General features: G+C 36.9%; 1 protein-coding gene across 9 annotated transcripts in view; it reads left to right on the top strand.

The window, feature by feature from the left end:
* MCF2L (MCF.2 cell line derived transforming sequence like) overlaps positions 1-20,501 on the top strand; it is a 156,304-nt gene that overhangs the window by 123,801 nt on the left and 12,002 nt on the right. For all 9 annotated transcript variants that reach the window (XM_027884620.1, XM_027884622.1, XM_027884625.1 and 6 more), the window contains 16 exons: positions 4,330-4,449; positions 5,251-5,367; positions 5,876-6,025; positions 6,690-6,814; positions 8,561-8,675; positions 9,641-9,760; positions 10,633-10,824; positions 11,040-11,231; positions 11,965-12,124; positions 12,270-12,337; positions 13,374-13,450; positions 14,486-14,552; positions 18,102-18,217; positions 18,989-19,058; positions 20,133-20,225; positions 20,359-20,451. In XM_027884620.1, the coding sequence (XP_027740421.1) occupies positions 4,330-4,449; positions 5,251-5,367; positions 5,876-6,025; positions 6,690-6,814; positions 8,561-8,675; positions 9,641-9,760; positions 10,633-10,824; positions 11,040-11,231; positions 11,965-12,124; positions 12,270-12,337; positions 13,374-13,450; positions 14,486-14,552; positions 18,102-18,217; positions 18,989-19,058; positions 20,133-20,225; positions 20,359-20,451 (1,875 nt within the window). The remainder of the gene's footprint in view (positions 1-4,329; positions 4,450-5,250; positions 5,368-5,875; positions 6,026-6,689; positions 6,815-8,560; positions 8,676-9,640; positions 9,761-10,632; positions 10,825-11,039; positions 11,232-11,964; positions 12,125-12,269; positions 12,338-13,373; positions 13,451-14,485; positions 14,553-18,101; positions 18,218-18,988; positions 19,059-20,132; positions 20,226-20,358; positions 20,452-20,501) is intronic.

Below are 20,501 nucleotides of genomic sequence, written 5' to 3'. Positions count from 1 at the left end.
CGGAGAGATTAGAGTGTTTAGGCTGGATTGATTGATCTTGGAGGTCTTTTCCAACCTAATGGATTCTGTGGTTTTGTGATAACAGCCTAAACTCTGCAGGAGTCAGGCAGTCCCATTTTTGTGCCGTCTGGAGTCATTGGTTTGACATCCAAGGGGGGAACTTTCTTTAAGTCTCTGGTCATGTTTCTCACTCTGCTTGGATTCAAAACACAAACTTGGTAGTATGGTGAAACTAGAACAGTATTTGTATTAATTTTGTGGCTATTGTTATGAATGAGTCCAGTAAATGATAAATGAAAAATTTATCTTGAGATTAGTGTGGTTTTGTCTTCTTGTTTTGGATGTTTTGAACCTATTACAGGTTAAGGTACTTTTGCAGTTATCCTGATATAATTAGCCATTTTTCCTTTTTACTACATTTTTTTTCTAATATGTAAAAAGAGGTAAGTGAGTCACTTAAACTCTGAAAACAGGATTATAACGTCACAAGCATTAAACACGTATCTAATGCAAAACATTTCAATGCTTTTAAAACTAGATTTCAAACTGCTGCTTTTATGAATTGATTTCATTCAAGGTTCTTTCCTGACAAGAAGTCTGTGTAAGAGACTTCATTCTAGCCAGGAATAAAGAGTATTTATTAGCTCCTTTATATACAAAAGTATTTTGAAAAGAAGTGTGCTGTGGCTTATGGCATGTTAGCGAGTGCAGAAGGAAAAATACCATCACAGTGTTTTGTAATGTGGGTATATTGAAGCTGGTCAGAAAATGAAAATTAGCATTGTTCCAAGTATTTTGAGACAGAACTACTAAAACTGAGTCAAGTGTTAACTCTTTGATGGCTCACATGGTTCTGATATTTCTGAAAATTGGATTAACTTCAGGGTCAAGGGTCAGTACGGGTGGTGGTACAGACAGCCTCTGTCATCAATAGTCTGTGAAAAAAACTGATAGTTAGGATTATATGCAACTGCCTTGTGGTCCAGAGGAGGCCACAAAGATGATCAGAGGTCTGGAGCACCTCTTGTATTAGAACAGGCTGAGAGAACTGGAGTTGTTCAGGTTGGAGAAGAGAAGGCTCCAGGGAGACCTCATTGCAGCCTTTTGGTACTTAAAGGGGGCTTAGGAAAAAGAGGGGGAGTGATTTTTTTTTACACAGGCAGATAGTGATAGAACAAGAGGGAGTGGTTTTAAACTGAATGAGTTGAGACTTAGGTTACAAGTTAGGAAGACATTCTTTACTGTGAAATTAGTGAGATATTGGAACAGGTTGCCCAGAGAAGCTGTAGATGTTAATGTAGTAAAGAAAGACACTTTGGGGGGGGAAAAACCAACCAGCTTTCAAACACACAAGCCCTTCTTCAAGTCACAGAGGTTCATTGACTTCAGTGAAACAGTCCTTGAAGGCACTTTATTTGATGGCTCTACTAAACATACATGAACATTTTTTGGTGCTTAACATTTGGCACAGCGTTATTGAGGAGTCATTGTTTGCTCTGTCTGCTTAGCATACAATGCCTTCAAACAAATATGCTGCTGGACTGGAGCAGCAGTTGTTTTGTTTTGTTCTTGTGTTCAGGGTGAAGTTGACTGGTCAATGAAGTTCACAGGCATTTAAGGAATATCTCTTACATTATAGTGTTGTCTCTTCAAGTCACCAGGACTTTGGGGGAAAAAGAAGTTTTAGTAAAAACAGGAGTGTTTGGACAGTGCAGATACACCCAGAGGGTGGTTGGGCACTGGAACAGGCTCCCCAGGACAGTGGTCACAGCACCAAGCCTGACAGAGTTCAAGAAGTGTTTGAATTATACTCCCAGGCACATGATGTGACTCTTGGGGATGGTCCCGTGCAGGGATAAGAGTTGGACTCGATGATCCTTGTGGGTCCCTTCCAACTCAGCATATTCTGTGATTCTGTGAACCTTTGATAAACTGTAATTGCTGGCACAGGCCCAACATTGTTTGCTGTAATAATCCTCCCTTTTCTTTTTGTTGTTTCACAAAGATCAATTTGCAGATTTGACTCCTAGCAACAACAAGCAGAGGAGGCATCATTTTTTAAGACTTGAGGGTTTTTTGATGGAAGAAAAACCCAAACCAAACTAAATAGGAGGCAGACTAGTGGAGACAAGATGCTGTTGTAGACAAAGTTAATGTAATCTAGAATTTGAGCTTATTCAGAGAGAGGGGGAAATCCTGACAAGCCTCAAATGGGAATTCAAGTGATACAAGACTGTGTTGACTTCAACAGCATCTTTCTGTGTAGGCACACAGAGATGGACAATAATTGTAATGTGTATTCTCTGTCTGTTTTCTCTGAACTGAACACCCTACTTAATTTTGTCATGCAATTAAACTCAATTTCCTTAGAGCTAATACAAAGTTCAGAAAAAAATGCCATTACATTTCATGTAACAGAACCTTTAGACACTGTCAAAAAAAACTTTTCCTTTTTTAAAATTGAAAACCTGAATCCCAGATTTCTCTATAACAAGCATACGAAAGTCATGTGGTGGGGTGGATGTCTCACAAGAAGGCACCTTTTTATTTTTTTCCAATGTGTGTTATCTAAAAGATATTTCTTATTGGAGTTTTTTCTTCTGAAACTTTGGCATTGCCATTGAATAAACTTTATATTTTGGAAGCTAGAGGTGAAAAGTAACAGCTCACTCAGATTCCAAACACTTCTGTTACAGGCCCAAAATAAATTGACATATCTGTTGAATGTGTGAAATAAATAAACTATATGGCTATCATTCTATAAAGATTATTGAGGAGATTTAATTTAAAAAAATCTTTTTTCCTATTCTTGTAATATCTCTTAGTATGAGTGAAATAATTTTCTTATATAAATTTGCAGTTGTCCCTTGTATGATAATTCAGAAAAAATGGTAAAAAGGATCATGTTTTCTTGTTCTTCTGAATACAGTGAGTAATTTTCTATAAAAAGTTTTTGTTCTGATAACTATGGGTTAGTTAGCCTACTAATTTCACTAGTTAGTGGCTAGTTTTTGTGAATAGGGTACTGTTTTAATGAACTTTACAGTTCAAGAATGAAGAGCTACTGAGGGCAATCAAAATTACCTGGATTCTGTTCCCAGCCCTCAGACTTCTTTGAGACTGAACTGTCACGCTTTCTAGAAAATTTGGACATCACTGAAATGGAGACAGATTGAGAAGCTCAAGCCTTTAAGGTTCCCTAATCGAATTGAAATCTTCGTTGTATATTGAATATCTGGGGAACCACAGTGAATCTGTAAAGTTTTCCAGAAAAGTTTTGAACTATTTTTTCCCTTTAAAAGTTTATCATTTGCAATGCTAAGTACCTGGAACCCTTGGAAATTTCAAAATTAATATTAAGCCACTCATCAACCATCCAGATACTAACAGTTCCACTAGGCATGGAAACAGAGCATAGCATAACAGCTTCTTCAGTCACTGGGGCTTTTTTTGTTGGCTTTTTTCTTTTCCTTCAGTAGCTCAGTTTACTAGAAATGTGAAATAATTTCTAACAGTATAATGAAGAAAATTGCATACTTAATCATTATAATGATCATTTCTTCAGTGAGTCCAAGTGCCTCCCTACAGTAGAAATACTGAATAGAGGAGAACACTTGCATGTTTTCAAGAATGGCTAAATGCCAAAAATGCAAGCCTCTGCCATAGCAGAGGTTGATTTTTAGTAATTTAATGCTATTTTTTGCTTTTCTTCTCTTATGTTTTCCATCTATCACTTGTAGAACTGGGGAAGATCCATCAGACTACCAGCAGAAAGATGATGAGAAAAACCACAGCTGTTATGCTTGATTTTTATTTTCATTTTTGTCTGCAAAATTAAAGCTTATTTCTAAGCTACTGCCTGAGAAATTCACTCTCCGTGGCAATAAGTTGTGTAGGCAACTGGCAAGGTAGCATATGCACAAATTAGAAATATGTTGTTAGGTGTTCAGACAATAAGGGAGGTTTCTCCTGGCACCTTCTATTAAAGAGAAGATAAAGTACCCATGAAAGTACTGCTGTTAAGAAAATACTAAGCCACTGCTGTTTGTTCATTAGCCTCCTTGGGTAGGTTGTGATCTTAGCTGAAGAACAGTACAAGCCAGCCCTGAAAAAAAATTGATTCCTAGAGAATAGATCCCTGTTCCCAAAGACAAGTAAATGTCTTTTGAATGAAGCTCTTTGTACTAGTCATGTAATTGCATAATTGGTCACCCCATTATGGGAGGCCTTTGATACAGTTGGTTCGTGGTTTATCAGGGGCTTCTCCTTGCTCAGAAATATTTTCTGGAGCTGAGACACAGAAAATAACAGACTAAACTTACTTTGCAGGCATCTTTCCCAGGAAACCTGCAACTGGTCCTTGTTCTGCGCCCAACAGGATTTTTTCATCGAGCTCTCTCGGATATTGCTTTCAAATTCGGCAAAGATGAGTTTAAAATGAAAGTACCTGTAAGTAATCCTCTGGTTTCCCTTTACTACCAGGAAGCTGTAAAAGTACTTAACGTAGCCAGTGAGGACCAAAAAGTACCCACCAAAAAAACGTGTTTAAAGGCAGTTCTAACAATTTTAGCTAATTCATGATAGTTTGTTCTTGAAAGAGCATATGAATTTTGAGGCAAATGCATTTCCCGTGGACAAATGCTATGGTTTCTGTCGTTTGAGCAAACATACAATGGATGCTTTTGTTTTATTGCCAGTTTACTCATTGATTGTACTTTTGTTTGCAAAGGTACAGCACTGATATTTTAAAATAAACTTTGAAACTATATGAGCTAATGATACAAAAGTTATTTTGCTTATCAGATGTAAATTTCAAGCTGAAAGATAGTCTTTAGGATACTTTTCCCCTGTCTTTCAGTTAGTTTGGGGAATCAGTACTTACATGACAAATCCATGTAGAAACTATTATTCTCTCATGGAGACCTAGGACAACAAGGAAGAAATTAATGTTGCTCTTAGAAAATAACCAAGTATGGTTTATCAAGATAAAAAAAAATGGCAGTGTAATTTATGTTGTATAAACCATAAGCCTTTTTTCTAATATGCCTCATGCTCATGCTTTTATTCAGTTACTTACATTTACATCAACTTCAACTGAAACAACTGTTAAGTTTGTTTTTCTATACCCAAAGGAAATAGTTCCATCACTTACTTCTATATTCAAGTGAATTTTCTCTATCAGTGGCTTAGAATTCTTAACAAGGGACTTGTCACCACTGAGCACGTTCACTTCTTTCTCTCCTGCTGCAGATCATAATGCTGGGCTCAGTATCAGAACTGCAGGGTTACATTGATAAAACACAATTAACAGAAGATCTTGGTGGCACCCTGGATTACTGCCATAACAGATGGCTGTCCCGTCGCACTGTAAGTCTTAGGTTTTGTTTTAACTTTTCAGTTTAATGAACCCTTCTGTTTTATACCCTGTCATTTATAAAACAGATTCCAAGTGATGCAAGTTGACTTGCTCAAGAGTGAGAAGATGTTCCCAATGGTACTTAGTCATCTTAGAGAAATAATATGAGTAATAACTTGGGAGTGGTTTTCTGAACACTTGGAGCAAAGGAACTACAGTGTATTATTGTGTAGAAGTTTATTGGTTTTGCTACAAGAAGGAAAAAGCTCAAGTTGTAAAATAACTCCAGATTATAAAAATATGAAGAAGATACACCTGATACAAGCCTAAGAAAAGTATACAATTAAGGAGTTAATGGTGACGGTATCTGTTGCTCGCAAAATTATACTTTGACTATTTTTCAGTCTTGTAATTCATCTGTTTGGGTTTGTTTTGAGAGTTATATTTTCTGTGTATGTGTTTGTTTGTACATATGTGTGTGACGAGCTCAAAACATCTTAATGCTTTTTATTCCAAAAGGCTATAGAAGGTTTCGCTCAAAAGGTTAAGCAAACAGCTCAGATTCTTCAGTCCTTTGGGACTGAGCTGGCTGAAACAGAACTACCAAATGATGTGCAATCCACCAGCTCCCTTCTTGCAACACACACAGAAAAGAAGGACAAAATGAAGGTATGTAATTTTTGTAAAGACTCTGTCTTATAGTTAAATTGTGGTTTAAGTTATAGCTAGCAATGTAATTAGAAAATATGGGACATGTTAATAGAAGTAACAATGTCAGCCACTGAAATCTTGTTGAACTTACTTGTTTTGATGTTAAAAATCCTTTTTGCATTCAAAAATGACATTTTTTGAGGCTAAGTTTATGTATGTACAAGTGCATAATGATTTGTATGTGCAACAGTAATTTCTTTGTAAGTATGGTGTGTCTAATTTGTGCTTTTGTTTGCAACAGGAAATTTGATTGTATTTGCATGCACATGAAAATGTATGGCCTTTTGAAGCATTAACAACTGTTCTTTCAAATAGGCTTAAATGAAAACTATTTAGTGGTTTCAAAACTGTACATCTAAAATTTTTTAGATATTTGTAGCCTAAGGCGACACTAGAAGGCTGTCTACCATTCAACTCAGTTACACTGGGATCTTAAGATGGTAACCTTGGAATGAGATTACATTTTTCATTTACTGTCTATTGTCAAACTTTTTAATCAAACTGTGTTTGCACTATTGCCGTTAAAATCCTTCTTCCAGTTTGGTGCCTTATGAAGTGTACTTAAAAAACCACCACCACACAACTACAGCTTGTGGGGGGTTTGTTTTGTTTTCTTTTGTAGGAGGACATCAGGGTAGCAGTAGAACAGGGAGATGATATCCTCGGAAGTATAACAAAACCAGTTACTGAGAATCCTGAATACAAACTGAATCAAGATCAGCTAGACAATCAAACAACGGTTGAAAGGTGAGAGGTGTGAAATATTGAACGTGCTGCTCTTCTGGGATTTTTTTACCCCTCCCCAGCTCTTTTGCTTAGGTCCATATGCATGCTTTGCAAATAAGCAGATGTTGCAAGGTGAACATTACAAAATGTTTCAGAAAAAACTCCTCTTGTCAGATCTGTCCTGAGCAAAGTAATATCTGCTACTGGATCACCTGGCTATAAGGAAATGAGGTTGGAGTTCTGGTGCCAACAAAACAACGCTGTTTTGTTTTGGTTTGGTTTTTTTCTTTTGTAATATTTGGACTATATAGTTGAGCAGCTTTGCCTTATTTTAAAGAACATCAATGTTTTAGAGACTAAAGAAAATTTTGCTACTGTAGGGAAGACAGGAGGGGAGGATGGAAGTAATATATCCATTCTTTTCAGTAAATTTGTCCATTTTAATTAGGTCCTTTTGAAGTGGGAAGGTTTGGTTGTTTTTTGGTTTTTTTGTTGTTTTTTTTTTTCTTTAAACCTCATATTTATCAATGTTATGAGTAGCCTTTAAAGGGCTACTAGGTAGTACACCACTTTTGAAGAATCAATGCCCCAATTTCCTATATGCTTCCTTTGATAAGTAATAGATGTTGCTTTCCTTTGCTTCCTGCCTGTCATACACAGCCCCACACACCTTAACTTACTGCCAGGTTTTTAGACATTATATCACCATGGGACAGATGTAAATTTTCACAAAGCTATGAAAGCATAGCTCATTTCCCCCAGGCAGTATTCTGCATTCTTTTTTTATCTGTCATTCTGTGTTTCTGTTACTCTGAGGCTGACTTTTCTTTCCAAATAACTGTCCATTACAATCCATAAAGCTTGGCAGAATTCAGTTTTTTTTGGTCACTGTTGCTATCAGCTGTCCAAGGACAGTGGGGGTGGGGGTTGCTAATTTATCCGTAACATTCCTATTCAATACAATATCTGACGGAAGCTGGAACAAACTCTATGTGTGTCCCTGCCTTTTTTCTAATTGGTTTTAACTTTTAAATTCAGAGTTTATTTCTGTGCTATTGAAGACAAAAGCTCATTAAAATTCTGGTGTATAGCCTTCCCTGCATGTAGGCTAAGTACAGCAAAGTGCACTGTAAAAACTCCATAGGTTCTCATACTGTCAAATTCAATATTAGAAGATAAGTTAAAAAGTAAAAGTTTTAAGACATTTGCCAGAAATATAATTGAAAAAGGCTTTTTTCATTGTGGTACTGCTGTACGCTTGCCTATGATACTTAAGTAATAACTGCTTGGAAGAGAAGGAGCAATGGCCTTCAGGTTTATTGTGAGCTTTGCCTCAATGAAATGTAAGGGCAGCTGACTGGTCACAGCAGTATGAATTTTTACTTTAATTTTTCCTTAGAGCCTAAGGCTTGGGTTCCCCTGGGTCCTAGCCCACACATATTTGCATGTTTTATTTATGTACGTTAGATACAACTCCCTTTGTGCCCAGGCCAGAGCTGAGGTGCTTCAAATCACACTTGTCCATTTTTCACAACTTAATGTTTGTGTTGGGTTTCAGTTTTACATCAGTGTTATTCTAGGAAACGATTCTATGCAATACTAAAATGTTTCCTGTATCCAGTTTATTTGTTCTGGAAAATATTGCTTTGGGGAGAGTGTTTGTTTACTGTGGAAGATTGCATTGTCCCTTGAAGGTTGTACCAATCATTCTTACAGTGGGTTTTTTTGTGTTTTGTTTTGGTCGGTTTTTTGTGTTTTTTTTTAAAGACTATTGGCTCAATTACATGAAACGGAAACTGCCTTTGATGAGTTTTGGATTAAGCATCAGCAAAAACTTGAGCAATGTCTGCGCCTTCGGAATTTCGAACAGAATTTCAGAGAGGTGAGAACTTCTTGGTGGCAGTCAATATTTGGTAATATAGATATGATTCTGAAGAAAATACTTTCTCTTCTTGTTTTTGCAGTTCTTATGTGTGCTTGAAAGCTTTCTCCAACCTTTTTCTTGTACTTGTCCTTACCTGACATACTGCTATCTTTACTGTTTTGAATTCTTGCCTATAGAGACATAACAGCTTTCCTTCTGCAGTCTTTTTTTCCATGCACCCAGCAGTGTATAAGTGTTCAAAAACCCCTTTGAAACCTGTTCTGTACCACAGAAGTATGAAATGTTGCTGCAATGCTTTCATCTTGCTAATAGGCCCTTTTATGGAACCAAGACTCAACTAAACCTTCTGGCTGAAATTTTATAAAAACTGTCTCCAACACTGTGGGTGAGAATTTGCAACCACACTCTGAGAAGCTGGGTGGAGGCTGGAGGCTGAGCTACAATTTTTACAGCCAGCTTCTGATCTCATGTTGTTTAACTCACATGCTGATGGCATCTACAGTCCCTTTATGCTGGTGTAGTTGATCTCGGAGCACCGCCACTATGTCTCCATGAGAGCAGCACTCAGAAACCCCGTTGCAAGTGTGTGTCTGTCTGTCTCTCAACCAATTGCTCGGGTGGGGACCTTTCCCTCATGTTTTGCTGGGGACCCTAATTTTGCTTTGTATCACTGTCATCTGGCAAAAGCAAGATCATAAATGTTTCCTGAGTTCCATTAGTTTTCCTGAGGTTTGTTTTCAGTACCAGGAAACACAATTACTTTAATGCCTTTTCTTTGTATTTGTTTTCATTTAGAATTGGGGGTAGAGGTAGGCTGACAAAGAAAGTGATTTGTCTCTGTGCCTCAGTAACTGCATAATTTGAGTCACCTGACTGCAAATAGTTGCTACCAGTTATTTAACTGATGGGACTCCAGAGAGGTGCCACCCTTTTCATTCATACGTAGCTGTGTCTCATTTCAGGTCAAAGCAGCTTTGGATATTGTGTCTGAGAGACTGTCTGCTTTCACAGATGTGGGAAACAGCAGTTCGCATGTGGAGCATATTTTGAAAGATCTTGCCAACTTCGAAGAAAAATCAAGTGTAAGAACTCTGCAAGTCTTTTAATTTCTATTATGACAAAGTATGTGCAGAAGGGAATGGTATTTGGTTGTGGAGTATGTCTTATGAGCAGAGCTTAAGTTGACAACAGGGCAGAATCAGTGTTTCCAGTAGCATGCAGAAGGAATTTGGAGTAATGTCTTTAGCCACTGGAGCTGAGACTACATCTGAGACTAATTCTAGGGCATCCCTTAATGAAGAGCAGGGTGACCAGTCACAAAAGTGTGATTGCTGCACTGAAGAATTGAATTAATTGTCTACATAGACAAGTTCTGCACTTAGTGATCAAGGGGCCACTTCGATTCCTATTAAAGCCACTTGTTTCATTAAATCTTAGACATTAGAAAGCCGTGTATTGAATGTACAATATGTTAAAAGATGACCAACAGGAACATGCACCCTGAACAATGTAGAAAGGGAACCCTTTTCTGATCTGTGCTTCACAGTGAAATATACTGCTCTCTAGGTGAGGTCATTGTTCTTAAGGCTGAGATAGATATTTTTTAATTCATGTTCCGATTGCTGCTGTACCCCAGATTGCATACATTTACACACAGGATGCTGCTGAGTAAGACGTAGGAAGACAATAGTGTTTACTTCACAGGGTGGAATATGATTAAACTTATTAATGCTTCTGAAGTACTCTGGTACAGAAAGGAAGAAGGCATAAAAGTTCTCGGGCATCTGGAAAGACAGGAAATCACTTTAATTTATTAATCAAGGCAGCTGTTCACTAAAGATGTATTCTTTATCGCATTCTTTATCGTATTTTACTGCATAGAAATAATATTGACTTTTTTTTATTGACCTTGATCCAAGGAAAGATTTACCTAAATCAGTGCTTGCTTTCTTAGGAAACTGTAGCAAAAGCCAGAATGCTAGCCTCAGAGGGTGATGCTTTTATTCAAAGCAATCATTATGCTGTGGACTCCATTATTCCAAAATGCACTGAACTTCATCATCTCTGTGATGCCTTCACTACTGAGATAGAACGGAGGAGAAATCATCTTAGCAAATCTCTGGAACTACATGACTTATTAGAGAAGGTAAATTTTGAATGGAACAGTTGCTTCCCGTTTTGTTTGCTAAAACCTCAGTCAACCAGTTGTCATAATGGTAGATAGTATTATCTTGATGTGTTGGAAGTTTTGTCCTTAAGTAGCTGAGCACGTCATAAGTAGAAGTATGAGGTCTTTTAGGCCTCTTAGTGTTTGATGCTGACGTTGGTGCATTCTGAGCCTCTTCTCTTCTCTGTTTCTAGTCTATGAAGTGGTGTGATGAAGGAATTTATCTGCTGGCTTCACAGCCAGTAGACAAGTGTCAGTCTCAGGATGGTGCAGAATCAGCATTACAGGAGATCGAGAAATTCCTGGATACTGGTGCTGGCAATAAAATCAAAGAGTTGAATAAAATTTACAGAGAGTATGCACATATCCTCAGTGAGGACCTAAAGGTACCAGAAGACATTTATGTGTATCTGTGTGTCCATTTGTTTATTTTAGAATTTCTCTCTTGTACTGCCATTGCTAAAGCTAAATAATCAGTACTAGGAGTTATACCTGGGAACTGTAAAGCCTACACATTTCCTTACCTATGTCTTGTCATATCTGTGGATAAGCATTAAGGATTTCAGAGTCTTTTAATAACTACATCAATTTTTTCAGACAGTAGGATTGCTTTTTAAAAAAAAACCTCCGAAGTATTTGAAGTATCTTTTTTTTTATGTAGCAAGACTGTGATATTTTCTGTCCTTGATGTTAGCACACTTCTGCTTTGTAACTGCTTTTGGTTTTTTGATGTTTTTGTTAAGAACTTGAGAATATATCCCTTTTCCTCTTGGTTGATCTCTTCATGTAACAGAACCTTTAGACACTGTCAAAAAGCTTTTCCTTTTTAAAAATTGAAAACCTGAATCCCAGATTTCTCTATAACAAGCATACAAAATACTTTATGAACTGATGTTCCAGTTTTTAAATGTACTAAATGACAGTAAATTATGCCTTGTTAGGAGACAAGAATTAGGGTAGTATTTCCATATGTGGTATAAAAGTAATTGCAATTTCAAATCAATATGATCTAAATGTCAATATAACTTGTTGATACGTCTCTGACAGGAAATAAAAATTTTTAATTAATTATTTAAATTATTATTTTAAGTTATTTTTTTATTTCTGTGGCACTGGTAGGAGCACGTGCAAAAGGTTTTCCAGAAGCAAGAAAGTATGGAAGAAATGTTTCAAAAGAGACAAATAAGTCTTAAGAAACTGGCAGCTAAGCAGACACGTCCTGTTCAGCCTGTTGCACCGAGACCTGAAGCATTTGTAAAATCTCCTTGTACCTCTCCAGGTAAGTTACTGTATTAGCCTTTAATTTTTTTGTGCTATGCTGAAAAACTTAAAGAAACTTTCAGCCATAATTTGCAGTGGCGCAAACATCCGTGTCAGATCTGATCAAGTTTTAACTGTTGTTTGATCCTGGTTTATGTGCTTAGGTCTTCAAAGAGAGTATGTACCCAACTCAGAAAGTGCTCTTCGGAGAGTAAACTACAGAAGAGGAAAGGTAATTTTTTTTTTCCTTTGTATTTTTCATGTATGTACTGCTTGAGAAAGTCATAATACAATGTCATAATTCAGGAACTCTCAAGAAGGATGAGGCTATTCTACTGGAAAAGTGATGGTATTGTCCCTATTGAAGTAACTCTAAAACAGTCGTGTGGTTTAAATAGAGGCTGCTTTGTTGCTGGGCTGGGTATGAGGGAAGGTAAAGTAAATAGTTGCCAATATCAGGAAAAACGTTAAGGGCAGCAAAATATAAAATCTATGAACAAGAAACATTTATTATTTGCCAGTAGTAATTGGCTACTCTTAAAACTGGTGAGAGTGAAGAGGTAGTTGTCATTGGCTGCAAGACAGCTTCACCTGAGCTAATGGGTTGCCATTCCCAAGTGGGGATGATCTTCCTGCCACACCTCCAGCAAGGAAAGTAACCTGATGGCAGCAATGGAAACATATAGTTTCTCACTGGGTTAGAGAGTTGAATCAACTCAGTGAAGGTTCAGCAAAAGGCAACGCAAGGAGAAAAGCAGGACCACATGACCAGGACGGACAACATTTGGAGAACGGAGGTAGTTCAAGGTGGAGTGGAAAGCAGAACCGTTTTGTTTGTTTTTTTTTCAGCAAGCCATAGTCAGATTTAGCTATTACAGTAGGAGTTTAAGAGCAAATCTCTGTGTCAGGAACCAGAAAGTTAGCACGGTACCTTATTTTTAGCTTGGAAAACAGACTAAGGCCAGTGTAGCCTACAAGATTATGCAGATGCTCTGATGTTGCCTTCTTGGAAAAGGGACTCTGAACCACCATCTTTTCTAAACTGACCTCTTATGGAGAGCTTCTTGTTGTGTGCTTCAAGAGCTTCAGGATGGCTTGGATTTTTTTGCAGCATTCTTGCACATTACCTTAATTTTTACTGGAGTACAGTTTTTCTGGTGAAAAGGCATACTAGGAGAGCTGAGCACAAAGCTCTCTATTTTAATGCATTTTTCCCCCATATGGTATGCCATGATAATTTTTTTGTTTTGTTTTGTTTCTTTCTTTAGAGTGAAATGACTGAACTGCATCAAAGCAGAGGAGGATCTACAATGGATGATGAAGAAAACCTAGCTGTGTTACGACAGTAAGTATATTTTGATAAGCAAAAAGATGTGCTTTTTTTTCTGATTTGGTTCCAGCAAAGCCTGATTTTGGCTAAGGATTTGATAAGACACTTCTCTGGAAGCATCTTTGATAAGATGCTTCTCTGAAATAAGCCTCATTGCTTTTTGAAGTGCATTGACTCTGCTCTGTACACAAAGGAAGATATTTCAGTCTGTCTGCAGCATTATTTATAGTTTGTGTAGTACCAGACTCTACCTTTGCTGCAGAGAGGTGATGCTATGGCAGTGTAACAGCATATTTGCATTTCAGAGATGACATAGTTTTGAGTAATAAGCCTTCTGTAAATCTATTGGAGGTTTTGGTCTCCATGCCTTAAGACTGTCTTTTTATTGGACTCTTTTTAGTCCCCGTTTTGATAAATGTTACCAAAAATCATTTATATAAAAACTGAATAGCATCACTTTTATTAAAGGAATAACTTGGTGGCACCTGCAATGCATATAGCAGACCTTGCATTTTCACCTGTAAACTGGCTATTCATATGATCTTTTTACTGATACGACCTTGTGTTACAACATACAGAATCACAAAGGAAGGGGGCTGGGGGAATGCATGCTTGCTTGACTGTTAGGGAAATTAAAACAGCATTGAGATATTTAAAGTGTGCCCTAAATGCCTCTAATTTAAAATCACTAGTGTAGTTTTGTATTTGATAATGCTATGCAGCTACTCCACCTCCTGTAATACAAACACAGCATAACCAGAGTTTGTATGTACAATGATAAAAGGCTTCACAGCTTCAATTCGGTTACTGTTAAGATTTTACTTTTTCTCTGTTCAAACACATTTTCAGAAATATAAAGTGTTTTAAAAATACGTATCACTTAATAAAGATATATCAACTGCTTATAGAAATATCCATGAGACATCACATATTCCATTACCTGGAAATTTTACTGTCTAAAGTAAAGTAGAAACACAGACAACGTTAGTGTTGCCTCATTACTTTGCATGAGTGAATTGGCCCACCTTAATTGTCATTCCTTGTCCACAGGCATGTAATTAATGAACTTATCGAGACTGAACGAGCATATGTGGAAGAACTTCTCTGTGTTCTTGAGGTAAAGATTAAATTTCACTGTGGCTGTCAGTGAATCTACTTGTCTTTCCCATTTCATGGATGCTCTTATGTTTTCCTTACCACTGTAAAGCATCTGTTTGTCCTGTCAAGCAGTATGATCATTGTACCTCTTCTTTCTCTTCCTATTTTCACAGAGGCAGAAATGCACATTTTTTTTCTAGAAATATTCATACAACTAGATTTTTTCTATCAGAAAACACAAATTGAGCAGAAAATAAGATATGCCTTAGTATTTAGGTGGGTCATACTGAGATTTGTAATGGTCATTAATTCCTGCAAAAATTCTTTCCATAATCTTGGGCCAACTCCAGGAAGGTCATATGTCACACAAGAATGTGAATCTGCAACGAGAGAATCTTGTGTCAGAGGAGAAAATTTGTTTCTTGCACCCCTCTTTGCATGTCTTTGTCATCTTCCACGTCTTGGGTACAGCTGTGGGAACAGAATGCCTTGTAGTAATACCCTCATTTGAAATCATCAGGGAAGCAAAGGTGCTCCTTTTGCTGCACACTTGAGGATGCACAACTGCAGTACTGCTGAGTTGCTTACACAATTACACTGCACTGTTCTGTTGTTCCTCAAGTTTAAGTCTTCGGATATGGATGTGTCATATTTTCTTGTAGTCCAGTTTGACTGTAGGGGATGATAATGTTGTAGATAACTAGTGTTGAATTATTTTAGTCAGGATGAATTGGAATTGAGCCAAGTGAGTACTCTTGTTGTCCATACCAATATTAAGCTCCTAGATAGGAACTGTCTTAAGTCGTTGGCCAGGATTGATAATTTCTGAGTATGTACCTTCAAGTAAGGGTACTGTATGAGGGTTTTGGACTCTTGTCCTGGTTTTGCTAGTTTGTGCTCAGCTTCCTACAGCATTTATGTCCTGTGCCCAGTCCATGTGCTAGAAGTGTTGATTTACGCTAGGATGTTTGCATTTGCTACGTGGTAATAAAGTAAGATGGGTCTGGAGTGGACCTGAATAATAATTTTATTCTCTGCTTTTGTATGCAATGCCATGTGTACAGTTCTAGTCCATAGAATCAAAAACTTGAATAACTGGAGGATTCTTGGTCCTTACTGCTGTTGCTGGAGGTTTTCTGCAGGATCTTTCTATTCCCATAGTATTACTCTTGTTTTCCATTGAGTATAGGGCAACCTGGTCTTGCTAGGCCAAGCTGTCTTGATTTTCTGCCAGAGTGACAGACTTTTCAGTTCTCTGACCATGCCAGGCACACTTCTCTGTGACTCCTTGCCATTCAGGATTCCTCTCTCTTGAACTTGGGGTTAGTGGGTCTGCCAGCAGTAATTCTGCGTCAGTACATGCTGAGGTATGGTTCAATGGCAGTCTTCCAGCTTTCGGTATTAATCCATAATTCTGTCTGTTCTCCTAGTTTCTTTGTTTCTCCTATTATTATAATCTTTCAATTTTTCATGTAAAATAACCTCATACTCCTTTGTAGGTACAGTGTCTCCTCTTACTATGTCATGTTTATTTGCCATGCATCTTCTGTCTGCCAAGGATTCTGATAGGAAAAAAAAGCAAGGTAGTTCCCAAGATTGATTATTGGGAAACTGCTATCACTACTTTTATGCAAGTTTGATAGTTTCTATTTTATTAATAACCATGATCATCCCCCTTTAGTCCATGAAATTCAGTAATTTTTACTGGGAAAAAATATTGGACTAGTCTGGTTTTAGGTATTGAATTCTGCTCCTTTCTCCATTTACTTTGATGCTTTAGAACAGCTTTCAGATACATTTCCTTACCCGTGTCTTGTCATATCTTTGGATGAGCATTAAGGATTTCAGAATCTTTTAGTAAGAAAGACTAAGCAAAGCATTATATATTCTTTAAGTAAGATTAAATAATCTCTGTGGCTGCATAAGGTAGCTTGCCCTCTCTTTTCTTAAAACACAACTACTGCATAGGTAGTAAAACGTGAAGGTTTTATATTAAATTTTAAAAATAAGTACTACATCAGCCTAAGGTGGAAAAAGGATTGACAAAAGCTTTTTGTCAATGCATGGGTTTCATGCTTTTGTTTTTTCAAAATTTCAAAGTAATCTGCTCTGTCAGGCTTCTTTTCACCTCAGCTAAATTAGGTATCCCTTCTTTATGCCAACACTGACTATGCTGCTGTGTTCAGCACATCTTTACTTCAAGTGGAAGTGAATCATTCTCTTCATGCATCTCTTCATCTGAACTGCATAGTGGCTGCAGTTGTTCTTTCCTCATTAAAAATATTTAGCTTCATTTTATATGGATTATTTTTGTAATTTTTAAGGCTGTACCATTTCTATTAATTTTATTAATTTATTTATTTATAATCTTTCAGACTCTGCATTTTCCTGTTTGGGGTAGAGATACAGGGTGGGACTGATAGTTAACTATCTATGAGCTCCAGCATCTTCACCTAGACCACTGTTTGTTTTGTTTGTTTTTTTTTAATGTGGTGATTGAGGAAAAAATACCAAGGTTTTTAAAGGGATGATTCTGGGTTTTTTTTAAAAAATTAGTCACTATCCTATCCACATGCTTCAGGTTAGCTGACTTTATGAGCTAGTTCTACTTTTTGAACTTTGGACCACACTTAGAAATTGAAATTCCTAAGTGTAGGTGCACTTTTGCTTGTCCCTTCTTTTGATTTGTCAGTTTGTTATAATTTGGTGTAGTTTATTACAGTCAGTGTGACTAATGCAATGATCACCTTGTGTTTAAAAAAATTTGAAAAAAAGCGCACAAACCACAAGAGTACATTTCTTAATGTACTTACATTAAGAAATCTGCTTTTAATGCAGATACTAGAGCATTCTTGCAGCTTTTCTGGTTGATTGTTTGGGGATGTTTGGGTTGGGGTTGGGGGTGGGTGGGATAGTGTTTAGGGGTTTTTTAGTGTATTGAGAGAACACCAATTAGTGACCTCGGGACCAGAGGAGAACACAGTCCTGGGATAAAGCCACCTTTGTACTCTCTTGTCCTTATCTGTGCCAGATAAACAGGTGTGTGATTATATGACAAATGGAAGATGTCAGAATCTAAAGTTACGAGTTTTGGTACCAAAGCTACTGGAAGTGCCTTAAAGATAGGATTTGTAGCTCAGTGGTTTCTGTTACCTGCAGAAATAACTACAGTCAGCTTGTTCCTTCATAGGAATGGCTGAGAGAGGCATGAAGGTTTGTGTGTGTACTGGAATTGTGGCTTTGAACTCAGATGTGTAAAGCCTTAACAGGAAGAGTATAAACTATAGTTTGTAAGCAGTGTGGGAATGCAGAACCTTTCCTTGGTGAAAATGATGGCAAAATTTTTCATCCTTGCTTAACTAGAATCTCAGGAATTATTAAAGTGTCTTTCTATAAAAACTGTGTGTATATCTGACTGGGCTGATGGAAAAACAGGATTTGTATGCTTCTTTCATGATTAATACTGAGCTCTTTCTTCGCTGTCAGGCTTAAGGCAGACTGCCATGTCAGAGAGGGAAGTACTGCAAGTAAAGGGAGAAAATCATCGTGCCTCTTTCCTGTGTTGCAGGGTTATGCTGCAGAGATGGACAACCCCTTAATGGCTCATCTCATCTCACCAGAACTGCAAAATAAGAAGGATATCTTGTTTGGGAATATGGAAGAAATTTATCACTTTCACAACAGGTGGGGATTTGCATTCAGATCTAAAAATATCTTTTGCATGGGATTCTTTACTTCTTAATTTTTTTTTAATTGGTAAAAGAGCCTTACCCAGTTCTACTTGTCCATCTGGTATGTCAACATTTGTATTGCATAGAAGAGGCAAAACAAAATATTTATAAAAGATGAGTGAAGCTGTGTGAAACTTCATATTTGCAGTACACAGGTAAAATTTTGCATTGTGGTCCTCTTCCTGAAGCAAGTTACTTGGATCTAAGCTAATTAAGGTTTCTTTAGGTTTCTTTTAATTTTTTGTGATATTTGCTGTGGAAAATAAATTATTATTCTAAACCACAGATTATATAGTTGTTTCTTATTCAGACAAAACTAGAATGGAGGGTTTGACCACTGATTTTCTGGGTGATGGTTCTTTTTTCTAAATTTGGGAACGTGGGGTTTGATTGGTTTGTGGTGTTTGGAATGAAAACCCAAACACTTTAAACTGTATAAATTCTGCTGCTGAATACATAAGGCAGGGAAACAAAATCCCCTTTCCCTCACGAATCTGATACTTTATTTCAGTTATAGCAACAGTAAGCTAAAAGAAATTGGTGATTATGTTTGGTTTCATTTGCTATCCCTTTTGAAGAACATGATCTAGAAGAATTTTTGCTTAGTTTCATAGTACAGAATTACAACTCTTTCCAAAAGTTTAAAAAACGGATTGCAAGAGTGTGAACATTTATGATAACTTTTTTTTTGACGTGTGCTCTAAGAAAATCTTCTTCCTCATAGAATATTCTTGAGAGAATTAGAAAACTATGTAGAATACCCAGAACTAGTAGGACGGTGCTTCCTGGATCAGGTACGTGTGTCATCTTTTGCTGACACTTTGCTCATAAGCCTCTCTAGGACTGTAACGTGTGAGTGTGATTTTCACGTAGTAATTACCACCACATCCCTTTTGTTTGTCCTGAGCATGTGATAGGTTGAGAATATTAATATTAAATGGTTTGTTTACTTGGTTAGATTTCTTTGTTCTAGTGTTGTTATCATTCTTTCCTGTTTTCTTTAAAGAGTACATCTCAACGGAGTAAGTCCAAAATATAGAAAGCTTTGACAAAATATAGAGAAATATAAAAATATAGAAAGCTATGACAAAATTAAACTCTTTCAATTTAGGATTTATTAAACAATGAGTCTCAGTACTACAGGCTAAATACGAATGTGTTTATGGAAATCAATCTCCTGTTTTTGCTATCTATGGATGCTCTAAAGCTCCTGGGAGGAGCAATCCCTACTCCTTCTATTTACTGGCATCCATGGAGATGCAGTTTCCTAAAACAGAGGGACAGAGGTACTTCTGTATCAGCTGATTTCCTACCTGGTCTTTCATTTATAGCTAAGGTTACTATGGCATTTTCAACAGTATTTATTTCCTTTTCCTTTCAACAAGTGCTGAAGTCATGCTATTTAGTTGCCAAAGTGATAAGGGGAAACAAACTGCTTGATCTACCTTAGTGTAACTCCCAGTGAAAAACACATTCCTGAAATGAAAATAAAGAAAAAGGACAAAGTCTTTAAAAAACATTGCACAGAGGGACTCAAGGTTGGGCATTCATAAAAATATTTTTCATATTGTAGTAGAAATATATTTGTAAAAACAATATATACTTCTTTGTAAGATGCTTAACATTTAACTGAAGCAAAACACTATTGGGAACATTTTATTCTGTTGTTCCAAGTACCAAATTAGGAGCCATTACAAAATTGGTGATTTTGCAATTCCTTGAGGCATCTCAAGCAAAAAACAATGATTCAATTTTTGTTGGTGGGGGGGTTTTTCATAACATTAGTGATTATGAAAAAAATTCTTATGAACTTTGTCTATTAAAGTCACAAGAATTTATTAACTTTTTGCTTGTGTCCCCAATTCCAGATGGAAGATTTCCAGATTTATGAGAAATACTGTCAAAATAAACCTCGATCTGAAAGTTTGTGGAGGCAGTTTTCAGATTCTGTATTCTTTCAGGTATGCTTGCTTGAATCCCTAAAATAATGATGGGTTTGATATTGTTGGGGTCTGGGTTTTTTGTTTGGTTTATTTTTACTTAATCATCTCAAGAACAAATAACACAAGTATTGAAATCCAACACTGATTACAGGAATGTCAAAGGAAACTGGATCACAAACTCAGTTTGGACTCATACTTACTGAAACCTGTTCAAAGAATAACCAAATACCAACTCTTGCTAAAGGTATGTGTTACTGAACTATATACATTTGTATTTTTAAATGCTACTTCTCT

The sequence above is a fragment of the Empidonax traillii genome, unplaced genomic scaffold (genome assembly GCF_003031625.1).
Source record: "Empidonax traillii isolate 1590-97213 ecotype Southwest subspecies unplaced genomic scaffold, ASM303162v1 scaffold151:size923898, whole genome shotgun sequence".
Taxonomy (NCBI): Eukaryota; Metazoa; Chordata; class Aves; order Passeriformes; family Tyrannidae; genus Empidonax; species Empidonax traillii.
This window is presented reverse-complemented; position numbering and strand designations above follow the sequence as displayed.